The 12,899-nt window shown below is 33.6% G+C and overlaps 1 protein-coding gene across 2 annotated transcripts in view; it reads left to right on the forward strand.

Moving 5' to 3' along the window:
• Positions 1–10,424, forward strand: part of ARL13B (ARF like GTPase 13B) — a 75,784-nt gene extending 65,360 nt beyond the window's left edge. Inside the window, exon 11 of one of the 2 annotated variants that reach the window (XM_089910403.1) lies at positions 8,022–10,424. In XM_089910403.1, the coding sequence (XP_089766529.1) occupies positions 8,022–8,098 (77 nt within the window). In that variant the 3' untranslated portion in view covers positions 8,099–10,424. The remainder of the gene's footprint in view (positions 1–8,021) is intronic. The other variant, XM_022581414.2, reaches the window with a different exon arrangement.
• Positions 10,425–12,899: the final 2,475 nt, after the last annotated feature.

Here is a 12,899-nt window from a genome sequence, read left to right on the forward strand (position 1 = left end):
GAGAAGAGTCAGTAAGTAGAAGGAACAGACTATTCAGATGTGGAGAGGTGGGAAAAGACATCGCTTATTTGGAAAATAGTATGAAGTTACTTGTGACTAGAGCTTAGGTTCATGTGGGTAGAATGGGTAAGAAAGAGGAAGTTTAAAGCTATAGAAAGTGCTGATCCTTGAATTATGGCTTATAGCCAGATTGTTTAGGGCCTCACATGTATGTTAAGATGTCTGGACTCACTATAATTTTACAGGAGACACTATACATTTTTAGCAGAGAAATAGTATTATAAGGTTTATTGTTTAGGATAATAATTTTTGTCACAATGTAAAGTATGGACTAGATTGTGGTCACACCTGAAGTAAGGATCCCAGTTAGAAGCTGTTGCAGTAGTCAGAGTGAGAAGTGAGGATAGGAATTGGAATTGAGAATAAAAATGTATGCAAGGAATATATGAACAGTTATAAGTACTATATAATGAATGGATGTATGGGATAAAAGGAGAGAGGAACAGGAAATTATTTGGCTCAAGGAGCTAGAAGGTTGGTGCTATTTCTAAGACTGAAAATACATGAGGAGGAAGGAAACCTGCTCTGGAGGTGTCTGTAGGCTTATCTATTTGGAAATTTCTATAAGCCAGTACAAATAAGATTCTGGAGCTCTGGAGAAAAGGGACACAGGTGGGTGGGAGGGTATGTAGGTAGTTTGTTTTTTCAGTTGTCATCGCACAATAGGAATGCTTTGTTCTGTAACAGATGTTCTGTAATTGGTTACTGAATGAATGCAGTTGAAAGAATGATAGTTTCCTGTTTCTGAGGGAAAGTATGCAGAATAAGGAGAAAAGAACTAATGGTAGCATCTAGGGGGAACATTATAGTTAGAAACAAGTAAAAAAGAGGTTGAAAATGGGCTAAAAATGTTGTTTGTTTTTGCTTTGTTTTTCTTTGCTTTCCTGTATTTATTTTTAAATTAGAACTCCTGGGAAAGAATTATAATCAATTAGTTAAGTTTAAGACCACCATTGTTCTAATATATCAGTTAATTTTAAGTATGTATCAATAAATTTAACTTCTCAGAGCAAACAATTAGACATCCTAACTTCACAAGTTTTAAAATATCTGTATTATTTTTTCTCATAAATTTTAAGGCAAAGTATACCTTATCTAGGTAAAAAAAGATGTACAATCAACTCTGCTTTCATTAACGGAGAAGAAAGTAGGTATAATAAATTTAAAATTTTAATTAAAAAGCTTAAATTAGTTTTTAGTGTTTATCATGAGATTTTCATCTGAGATGCTGATAGTTGCCAATTTTATAATCTCATTCTCTTCTCTTCCCTAACTTTGTACACATTTATTTGAATGTGGTTGATGGCAAGTAGACAACAGATACATGACAAAGAAGGGTAAATAATTAAAAGTTAACTACATTTGGGTTTGGCACTTAAAATTTACTGAGATGAAAAACAATTTGTTGTAGTCAAATTAGGAATTAAGGCAGATTCTTATTTGTTCTTTGATTAGAGACATTTACCTTGATGGCAATTTAATTTTATTACTTTTCTAATTTCTTTTATTTTCTGTAAACCTCACTCTGTGTAACAGGTAAGACAGATGCATTCTTCACTTTGTAAATACTCTCAATCTGTACTTCATCAACATGTTACGTGTTATACATTATGAGAAATAGATCCAAGATTCTGTTAGCCAAAAATACGAAGTGCAAAACTAAAGAATATTTTCAAATCTTAAAATATGAATCAAGATTAAATTTTGTATGTTAAAAAGTTTGAAGCCCTTTATAAAAATGGGTGTCAATTAATTTGGTCATATCAGTTGGGCACTATGATCAACTTATATCCCCTACATTTAAGGCAATAAGAAACCTATTTTGTGTATAATGATTTAATTCTGGCAGTTAAATACAGAATCACATTTAATCAAAAGAAACTTTTTCCTTGTGATGATTAAATTAAATCAAATACAGAATTAAATACAGAATTATTCTGAAATAATACAGAATCAACTGCAAAAAAAAATAATTTCTTGGGAGGGAAAAAGATACTTCTTGCCATGTGTATGTGATTTATCTTTTTAGTAGGGTACTTTTAAATTCCAGAAGTAAAACATAATAGAAATGGTATTCATTCTGGTTTAATCTTGAGTTCTGTTATGTGTTATAATTCTCATTAATTTTGAAATCAAGAAATTAGAAAAGGCATACTTTAAATTTATCAAAATAATTGTCTGTTATAATTTTAATTATAGCAATAGTAATAACTGTATATACTACATGACTGGCATATTGCTAAGCACTTTAGGTACATTAGCTCATTTTAATTCTTCTAGTAGCCTTGTAAGATGGGCAATTTTTTGTGTAAGGAACTTATACCCCAAGGTCATAGCTATAATTGGCAAAATCAGGATTTAACTTAGGGTGTCCAGCTTTGACATCCATACTTTGAATTCATTATATTATACTATTACATTAAGATTTGTTAGAGCATCATTGCAGCTTAGTAGTTGCTTTAAATTTATAGTTGCTTGAACAATTGTTTTCTCCTAATTTTTTTAAAGAGGCAAGAGTATACAGTTTATTATTTAAATTTTTTTTTGTTAAGTAACGATATAACTGTGGCAAATCAAGTATTGTCTATGGTATAGTCTGGTAGAGGCTGCAAACTGATGACACAAGGCAAATCTGACTGTTTAACCAAACTGATGTTCAAAATGTTTGAAATAGGGGGTACATGATGTTGGTATGTCTCATTACTGGTGGTGTTAACCTTGATTATTTGGATAAGGTGGTATTTGCCACATTGTAAAATGTTACTGTTTTCCCTCTTTGTAATTGGTAAATATTTTAGAAGTGATTCTTTGAGATTATGCAAACATTCTGTTCTCCACAAACTTCAGCCTACTAGTTTTGGCCTCCATCATTGGACTGTGTCTGCAATAATTATTACTGTGGTATTTGCCTAATGGTAATTTTCTATTTCTCTTTCTTACATTGACATTTATTCAGATTCATTATTTTATTTATTTTTTATTTTTTCCTTCCAGTTTTATTGAGATATAATTGATTTAAAGCACTATGTAAGTTTAAAGTATACAGCATAATGACTTGACTTACATACATCATAAAGTGATTATCACAGTAAACTTAGTGAACACCCATCATCTCATACAGATAAAAACAAAAGAAAAAGAAACTTTTTCCTTGTGATGAGAACTGTTAGGATTTATTCTCTTAACAACTTTCATATATAACATACAGCAGTGTTAATTAATTAATCATGCTTTACTTTACATCCCTAGTACTTAATTATTTTATAACTGGAAGTTTGTACCTTTTGACCACCTTCGTCACCATACAAAGATACTACATTATTATTGACTATATTCCCCACTCTGTACATTTCATCCCTGTGACTCATTTATTTTGTAACTGGAAATTTGTACCTCTTAATTTCCCTCACCTACTTCACTCATCCCCTGCCACCCCACCCGACTGCCCTTGCTACCCACCTCCCCTGTCCAGCAGCTATCTGTTTGTTCTCTGTATCTATGACTGTTTCTGTTTTATGTTTGTTCATTTGGGTTTTTTTAGATTCCACATGCTAGTGATATCATACAGTATTTGTCTGACTTGTTTCATTTAGCATAATACTCTCTAGGTCTACCCATGTTGTCAGAATGGTAAGGTATCCTTTTTTTTTTCTGGCTGAGTGGTATTCCAGTGAGTGAGTGTGTGTGTGTGTGTGTGTGTATGTGTATCACATCTTCTTTATCCATTCGTCTATTGATGGGCACTTTAGGTTGTTTCGTATCTTGGCTATTGTGAATAATGCTGTAATGAATATGGGAGGTGCACATATCTTTTTGAATTAGTGTTTTTGGTTTTTTTTGGAAAAATACCCAGAAGTGGAATTGCTGGATTGTATGGTAGTTCTATTTTTAATTTTTTGAGGAACTTCCATACTGTTTTTCATAGTGGCTGCTGTGCTGTTTACTTTCCCACCAACAGTGCATGAGGGTTCCCTTTTCTCCACATCTTCACCAACATTTGTTATTTGTGTTGTTTTTGATGATAGCCATTCTGACAAGTGTGAGGTGATATCTCATTGTGGTTTTGATTTGCATTTCCCTGATGATAGTGAAGTTGAGCAACTATTCACATGTCTGTTGGCCATCTCTCTGTTTTCTTTGGAATAATGTATATTTAGGTCCTCTAGCCCATTTTTTAATTGGATTGTTTGTTTTTTTGATGTTGAGTTGTATGAATTCTTTGTATATTCAGATGTTAACCCCTTATTGGATATATCATTTGCAAATATCTTCTCCCATTCAGTAGGCTTTCGTTTTGTTCATAGTTTCCTTGCTATGCAAGAGCTTTTTAGTTTGATGTAGTCCCATTTGTTTATTTTTGCTTTTGTTTCCCTTGACTGAGGAGACATATCCAAAAAATATCATTAAGACTGATGCCATAGAGTGCACTGCCTATGTTTTCTTCTAGGATTTTTATGGTTTCACATTTTACAGTTAAGTCTTTAGTCATCTAAAATTTATTTTTGTATATGGTGTGAGAAGGTAACCCAGTTTGATTATTTTGCATGTAACTCTCCAGTTTTCCCAGTACCATATATTGAAGAGACTGTCTTTTCTCCATTGTATATTCTTGCCTCCTTTGTCATGGCCTTTTTTTAGTGGCAGCCCTAGTTTGCAATATACATTCACAATGAATCCAAGTCCACTTTCAAATAATACTATACAACTTAACAGGTAGTGTGAATACCTATAATAACCAAAGAATCATAATTCTTTCCTCCTGTCCCTTGTTTCATTGCTATCATCCATTTCATTTATATATAAGCATACATAAGCATATATATAAGCATATATAAGCATACATAAGCATTTATATATAAGCATATATGTACATAAGCAAGTATATATAATCAGATACATTGTTGCTATTAATATTTTGAACAAACTGTTATCTGTTGGATCAATTAAGAATATGAAAAATAAGTTTTCATTTTACCTTTACATATTTCTTCTTTGATACTTTTTCTTTCTTTATGTAAATCTGAGTTTCTGATGTTTATTATTTTCCTTCTGTCTGAAGAACTTTTAACATCTCTTGCAAGGCAGTTCTAATGGGAACAGATTCCTTCAGTTTTTGTTTTTCTGAGAAAGTTTTTATTTCTCTTTTACTTTTGAGGAATAATTTTGCAGGGTATAGAATTCTAGGTTGGTGGCAGTTCTTTTTTCTCTAAATACTTAAAAAATTTCACTCTACTTTCTTCTTGCTTGCATGGTTTCTGGGGAGAAGTTGAATGTAATTCTTACCTTTGTCCACCTACTGGAAAAGTGGTTTTTCCCCCCTGGCTTCTTTCAGGATTTTTTTTTCCTTGATTTTCTGTAATGTGAAAATGATACACCTAGATGTAGTTTTGGGGACATTTATCCTGCACAATGTTCTCTAAGTGTCTTGAATCTGGTGTTTGGTGTTTGACATTAGTTTGAGGAAATTCTCAGTCATTATTGCTTCAGATGTTGCTTCTGCTCCTTTCTCTCTTCTCCTTCTGGTATTCCCATTACATGTATGTTAGACCTTTGGTGCTTGAACAGTTCTCGGATGTTCTCTTTTTTTCTTTTCAGTTCTTTTTGCTTTTTAGTTTTCAAGGATTCTATTGATATATATCTCTTTTCCCAGCCATGTCCAGTTTACTAATAAACCCATCAAACGCATTCTTCATTTCTGTTACAGTGTTTTTTTCTCTTTTCCCAAAAGCATTTCTTTCTGGTTCTTAGGACTTCCATCTCTCTGCTTACATTTCCCATCTGTTCTTGCATGCTGTCTACTTCATCCATGAAAGCCCTTAGCTGATTAGTCATAGTTGTTTTAAATACCTGGCCTGATAATTCCAGTATCAGTGCCATATCTTGTTTTGATGCTTGCTCTGTCCCTTCAAATTGTGTTTTTGCCTTCTGGACTTTTTTCTTGATAGTCCAGCATGATGTACTTGGTAAAAGGAACTACTGTAAATAGGCCTTTAATAATGCCATGGTGCTGTGTGGTGGCAGGGGAAGCATTCTATGTTCCTGTGATTAGGTCTCAAGTCTTTTAGTGAGCCTGTGCCTCTGGACTGTTAACTTCATAAGAGTTTCTCAATTTTTTTTTCTCCCCCATTAAGTGGTACAGAATGGCTAGGGCCAGCTGGAATTGGTTATTGCTCTTCCCCAGGTGGGTTAGGTTCTGATAATACCCCAGCAGGTTAGACTCTGGTTAACTAGTTTCCTCTGAGTGTGGGCCTTGTTAAGAACAAAATACTCCAAGGTATTTCATAATGGTTCCTTTTCCCCTGCTCTGCTGTGAGCAGGAGGGGATTTTTCTCCAGTATTTACTGTGGGAATTTGTTCAGTCTCCTGGAGCTGAGTCTCACAATATCGGCGGGGGGGGGGTCCCCCTTATGACTTAATTTCCCTGGAGTTTCTAACTCTCAGGCTTGTCCACACTGAGCATCCAGCATTTTGTCAATCACATTTCAGGTTTTCCTACCTGGGCACTGGGTCCTTCAGCACTTTCCATTCATGAATGTCTGGCCTGGTAAACTGAGACTTCCTGTGTTTGCCTGTCTCTCCAATATTGAGGGCAGTGGTTTATTTTGTGACCTCCCCTCTCTTATGGATCCCAGAAGAACTGGTGATTTTTTAGTCTGTTCAGCTGTTTACTTCTCATTAGTATGGAGTGACTTCTAAGCTTCTTAAATGCTGTTAGGACTTTGCTAAATTAATGTTTGTTAAGTAGAGCCCCTGGCCTCAGTTCAAAAAGACCAGAAGAGAAATTGAAATAGATAAATTACTCACAGGTCCTGGAGGAAGTATATGACATGCTTCAAGGGTTCCACAGTGAGAGGTGGGAGGTCACGGCAAGCTGTAGGCAGAGAGAACTGCAGTACCTGGGCCACATGCCTTTATTAGGGTCTGTGGATGGAGTGCTTTGGGGTTCCCAGGCTAAGGCCAGATTGGTCAGTTTAAACCAAAACAGCGGAGTTTTGGTAAGTTCCTCTGGGGTATTATCTAAGGGAAGGTGAGGGAGACAGTTGATCACAAAGGCCATTGGGGAAGTTATATCAGGAACACACATAACATACATAATCATTTACCTGTGATTCTGCAGGCTGTTTTCTAGAGCATGTTCTTGCATGAGGTGCTAGTATCTATTTAAGGTCCCCACAGGCTACTTGGCCAGACAAAATAGATGCTGAGGCAGCAATACCATGGAGTAGCTTAGCTAAACTCCGGCACATGCAGAATTGGAAATGGGCCCCTAAATATATTTTTAATATATTTATTTCAAGTAATCTTGAACACCTGTGCTTCTAGAATAATTTTTAAGGTAATAGGGCAGAAAATACTTACTGAAGGTTTCCATATGCTATTAAATTTATAAACCTAAATTTATGGTAATTAAGGGCTAGGAACTTATTATGAAGTACAAATTAAGACTGTTTCTGCATCAAATATGCCCTAAATCAATGAACTATATTGAAGCATCATTGTAAAAGATTCCTATGTACCAGAACACTAAGATAATTAATGAATTTTTCTCTGCAAATTCCTAAAAGTAATAGCCATTGGATAAGGACATGGATTGTACAAATACTGATTTTATCAGGGCTTTGGCAATAGGTTCCATAAATTTTAGATGTTTGTTGTTTGTTTTGTTCTAATGTGAACACTTAATTGGAAACAATAATAATAATATATACATTAGGTGCAGCTTTTTATTAAATCAAGTAGAGATTAATTTATAACCTAGAGTTATGAATTTACGCTAGTGGTTGTGTTTTGAATTTATTCAAGTTTTTTTGGATTCTGCCTTTTCTTTCCCCTGTCCTCCCCAGCCATTGCTTCACCTGTAAAGTCCGAGTGTCTTACTCTTTTAAAGGTGGAAATTAATGTGTCAGAAATCTTGATTTACCATAAGACTTGTATATTTTTGGTACCCCTTCTTTGCACAGACTTCTACGGGAAGCCACTGCCTCCCCTGGCTGTGCGACAGAGACCTAACAGTGATTCTCACGACGTCATATCATAACAGCTCATGGGGACGCACTCTGTTAAGGTCGGCAAGATGAGCTGGAGGACCTTCTTTGTCAAAGGAGAAAAACCCTGAACATCGATGACTGGGGCAAGACAACCATAGCAGTATCAGTGAGCCAAAGACCTGACTGTTTTGATAATTACTTACCCATGGTCTTCATGGTTCAAAGAAAAAAAAGAAGCAAAATGACCAGCAAATGGGACAAGCATTTGGACCAAGTTAGCAAAAACTAGTGTTGACTCTGATTTATACATCCCAACTCATGGGCATATTCCTGAAGGAAAAGCTGTTCAGAAAAAGAACCAATGGACTCTATATACTTTCTTTACTATTTGTTTAATAGTCTCTATTTCTATATCTTAAACATTTGTAAGATATATGTGCATGGAAAGGGAATTCTTAGGAATTTATAACCTAAATTTTTAACTTTTTATATTTTTCTAAAACTTTGGTTTAAGAATTTTAATTACTAAGATATTGACTGTGCACTTTTCTATAGATGCTTTGTTTAAATTGTGTCTGGAAAATGGAGTTGATTTACATGACAGACAACTATACAAACAGGATATATTTATATGGTTTGAGGTATGTTTTATAATAGTACTGTTCTTGAAATATACATCCTAATTTTACCTTAAGATATCTTTTTAAAATCGATTCTCAGATTTTTATTTTACCAAATTATGTTATTTGAAAGCACTAATTAATTAGTTGAATTTTTGTTGTTTGTTTTCTTTGGTGATGTTCCCAATAAATGAGAGACACTTGCAATACCTTTTGACTTAAATGCTTTTTAAATTAATAAAAATGTTTTCTGAGATATTATTAAAAGTCCCAATAAACACCTCTTTCAAAGATTAGATCTTTTCAGAGATCAGGGTGCTTCTCACTCCCTTGTTCTATCAGAAGCTTCAGTGACTCTTTTAGGTTATTCTAATTCTTTTTTGCCTTGAAATTAAAGGCAAAAAGACCAGAAAAGCTACTGTAGTCCAGAGACTTTATTTTATAACTGGGAAATACTTGGGTACTAAATAAATAAGAATGAAATGTTGGTTTAAATTACATTTATAAAGAAATAATTCCAAAATAATTACTTAATTTAAAATAATAGTACTTCTCTTGCACTGAAGAATGGCATCTATAGGATTCTTCCTCATCTGGCATTTAGACAAACTTTTAGATATATATTTTGAATAATAGATTCAAATGTTTAATTAAAAGCATCCATTTACATCAAGGTGAAAATACTCTAACCCAGCAGTCCCCAACCTTTGTGGCACCAGGGACCATCCCCCACACACACCGTGTCTGTGGAAGACAGTTTTTCCACGGACGGTGGGGGGATGGTTCAGGAGGTAATGTGAGTGATGGGGGGCGATGGGGAGCGGCAGATGGAGCTTCGCTTGCTCGCCCGCCCCTCACCTGCTCTGTGTCCTGTTCCTAACAGGCCAAGGACTGGTATCGGTCTGCAGCCTGGGGGTTGGGGACCCCTGCCCTAAACAGTAATCACCTTGTTAAAATTGGTCAGTTTGGCAACTTGTACTGTTAACAGACTTATACTGGTATCTGACAATAACATGATTAAGTATGTCTAAGACAGTTTAATACGATTATTTACTTTAAAAATTTTCCTTTAGAACATCACATTTTATTCACATTTTTTAACTCATTGAACGCATTTATTAATCAGGTCACTTATTACTGTAGTCAGCATCACATGCAGTTTTTTGGAGTTTTGTACATGGGACCTACTTAGCACACTGAGTAGAAAAAGCATTCTATTTCAGATACAAAATTCATAACAACCTAAATTTGATACGTGACTGAAGTGTAAGGAAAAGCAACACAAGAAGACAATGTAAATTTTGAATTGGATTTTAGAGAAGAAACTTGTTTGTATATCTTTTTTGGTTCTTTTTGTAAAATTTACATTTATTCATTTTCTAAAACCTAAACTAACACTTTTGCCATTTTTAATATTCATCTAGTTTGGGAATAGATATAAATCTTTAAAATTTTTGTTTCCTACCAGTGATTACTGTAGTGTACAATAATTACTGAGTCCATTTAATAAAAATAAATAAAAATAATTTTCAAGGTTTTGAAATTAAGTATATGATAAAATGGAATAAATGTTTTATATCTCTCTCTCAAAAATTAATTTGTATTCTTAAAGCATTCTAAAAATATTTTTAAAGTTTTGTAAATCCAGGTGGCTTTTAACAAGTAAATGCCTATTTTGTTATATGCTGCATTTTTATTCTTAATCATGAATTATGACATTTTCACACAATAAAAATAATTTCATCAGTATGCTGTTTTGCTTTTCATTTGAGAAACTTAAATGATTTCTTTTTGGTAACGAAATAAAAAATTTTTAAAAATATGATTGTTGACATTTTAAATTGATAGATTAAAATGATAAATTTTTTGTTACTTTACATGAAAATCTTTTTTCTCTGCATGCATTTTTATATATATGGGAAAGAACATTGTCATTTCAAAGGCAGTTAAACATACATCATATCACCTTATGTTTCTAGATGACTTGATGTCTGTCTCTTGTTAAGATAAAGCTACTAACCAAAAGATAGTTTCACTTTTTTGAAAGATAATTCTCTATACTTTTATGTGTAAAATGCATATATAACATATATACAATTTTGTATGTAGTTGATTTAAGTAGAAAACTTTTTAGAAGCAACACTAGAAAGAAATGTTGCAAAATGCTAATAGTGAATTTTTTAGTTATTGGTCATGTGTTTTCCTCAATTTTTCAAGCTAGTTTTTTGTAATTTGTCTACTTTTATAATGGAGGAAGCAAATTCATAATTTTGTAAAAATTAAGTGCCATGTTTTCTGCAAGTTTAAAATGAAATGCTCTTTTAAGTGCCAAATGATGGAATAGAATTCACCTAATTTGTAAAACTTTCTGTGAATAGTCGAGAAACATTCAACAGTTGAATATGCCATTATATTTGAGGCTGATCTCTTACTAAGTGTTCTTTTACTATGGCAATATTTTATTTTATTTGAAACTTGGTTCTATATGCTACGTTTTTTATGTTACTTAGTTTCTCCCATTCCACACTAAAGAAATACTATGCTTCCAGATGGCAAAACTCATCAAAAGTGAAACTGCATATACAAATAAAGCTGTAGGTTATACATTTTGTTATCCTTGGCTTTACTATTTAAGTTTTTCTCTAACTGAAGTATACTTTGCAATTGAGATTCTGCTAATACTGACCTTCTAATTTATCAAGAAATACATTCCAGTGGGTCCAAAAAATAAATTCATATATTTCAAACCTTAAAGAATGGTGTAAATTATCAAAATAGCAATAATCCATTGTCTTTGTGGAAACAATAATAGAAGTCTATTTTTTTGAGAAAAAATAGTAAATCAGAAATGAATTTCTTTTAATGAAGGGGATCAGTTTATATTAAAGGGAAAATATGAAGAAAATCATTTGCCAGTTTAGAGCATGAGTTGTAAATTCCTTTTGTGTGCTGATGAGGAAACAATTTGTGTTCTGGGTAAATGAACCAGTGGTCTCCAAATTTTATACATCCTCTTCAGTAAGCATGTTTAGTATACAATAGATATAAAGTTACTGCATTAGTTTGCTAGGGTTGTCATAACAAAAAGTACCACAGACTGGGTGGCTTAAACAACAGAAATTTATTTTCTCATAGTTCTGAAGCCTGAGTCCAAGATTAAGGTGTTGGCAACCTTGTCTGACACCTCTCTCCTTGGCTTACAGATGGCTGCTGCTAGTGTCTCAGTGTGCCCAAATTTCCTCTTTATAAGGACACCAGTCAGATTGGATTAGGACCCACCCTAAAGGGCTCCTTTTAACATAGTCACCTCTGAAAAGGCCCTATTTCCACATGCAGTCACATTCTGAGGTACTGGGATGGGAGAGTGGGTGGGGGAGGAGGGAGTTAGGGCTTCAACATGAATTTTGAGGGGATATGTTTCAGCCCTTAACAATTATATACATGTTCTCCTGTATTTTGCATATACTCCCCTAAATTTATTTTAAAGATTAGAAAAAATTGAATAAAAATACAAGTTATTATATTCACTTCCCAGTCCCAGTGGATTGTTTGCTGGAGTTTGTACACACCACTTTGGAGGACTATGATTAAAAAAATGAGAGCCTCAGCTAAGTAGCTACTCACCTAAAGTGAAGTTCAAGATTGCCTATAACCGTGCTTTGTTCTCTTGCTTTGATGGTAGGTTTCTCTATTGTGTTTTTCCGCTATTCAATTTAAGGAGCTTACACCCTCTTGAAGTCAGATTGTTTTACTACGAATCCTGTCTTTACCTTTTTGATGCATAAACCTGAACGTGAAGGGCTTTGAGAGATGTTTTATATAAATATGAAAATTCATAAAGTTTATTCTGAAACACTTCTTATATCAAATGACTTCACAATAAAATTGCTTAGGTATGTAAAAATTATTTTCCTGCATAGCAGTAAGCCCTTATATTCTTAAGCTGCCTCAGTCTTTAAAAATAATACTAATAATAATTTTAAAACCCTAGTACAATTTCTGGTATTTGTGTCAACTTAATTTATCTCATGTCTGCAAAAACAAGCCTGCCTCTAGTCATTTCTATTCTTTTTTTTTAAATATTACATAGTATTTATTTATTTTTATTAATTTTTTTTGGAGTATGGTTGCTTTACAATGTTGTGTTAGCTTCCACTGCACAGCAAAATGAGTCAGCCGTACACATACGGATATCCCCTCCCTTTTGGACTTCTCTCCCATTTGGGTTACT

This window comes from Delphinapterus leucas, chromosome 4 (genome assembly GCF_059928025.1).
Source record: "Delphinapterus leucas isolate spDelLeu-1000000601 "Yukka" chromosome 4, BTC_Dleu_Yukka2, whole genome shotgun sequence".
In the NCBI taxonomy this organism is placed as follows: domain Eukaryota; kingdom Metazoa; phylum Chordata; class Mammalia; order Artiodactyla; family Monodontidae; genus Delphinapterus; species Delphinapterus leucas.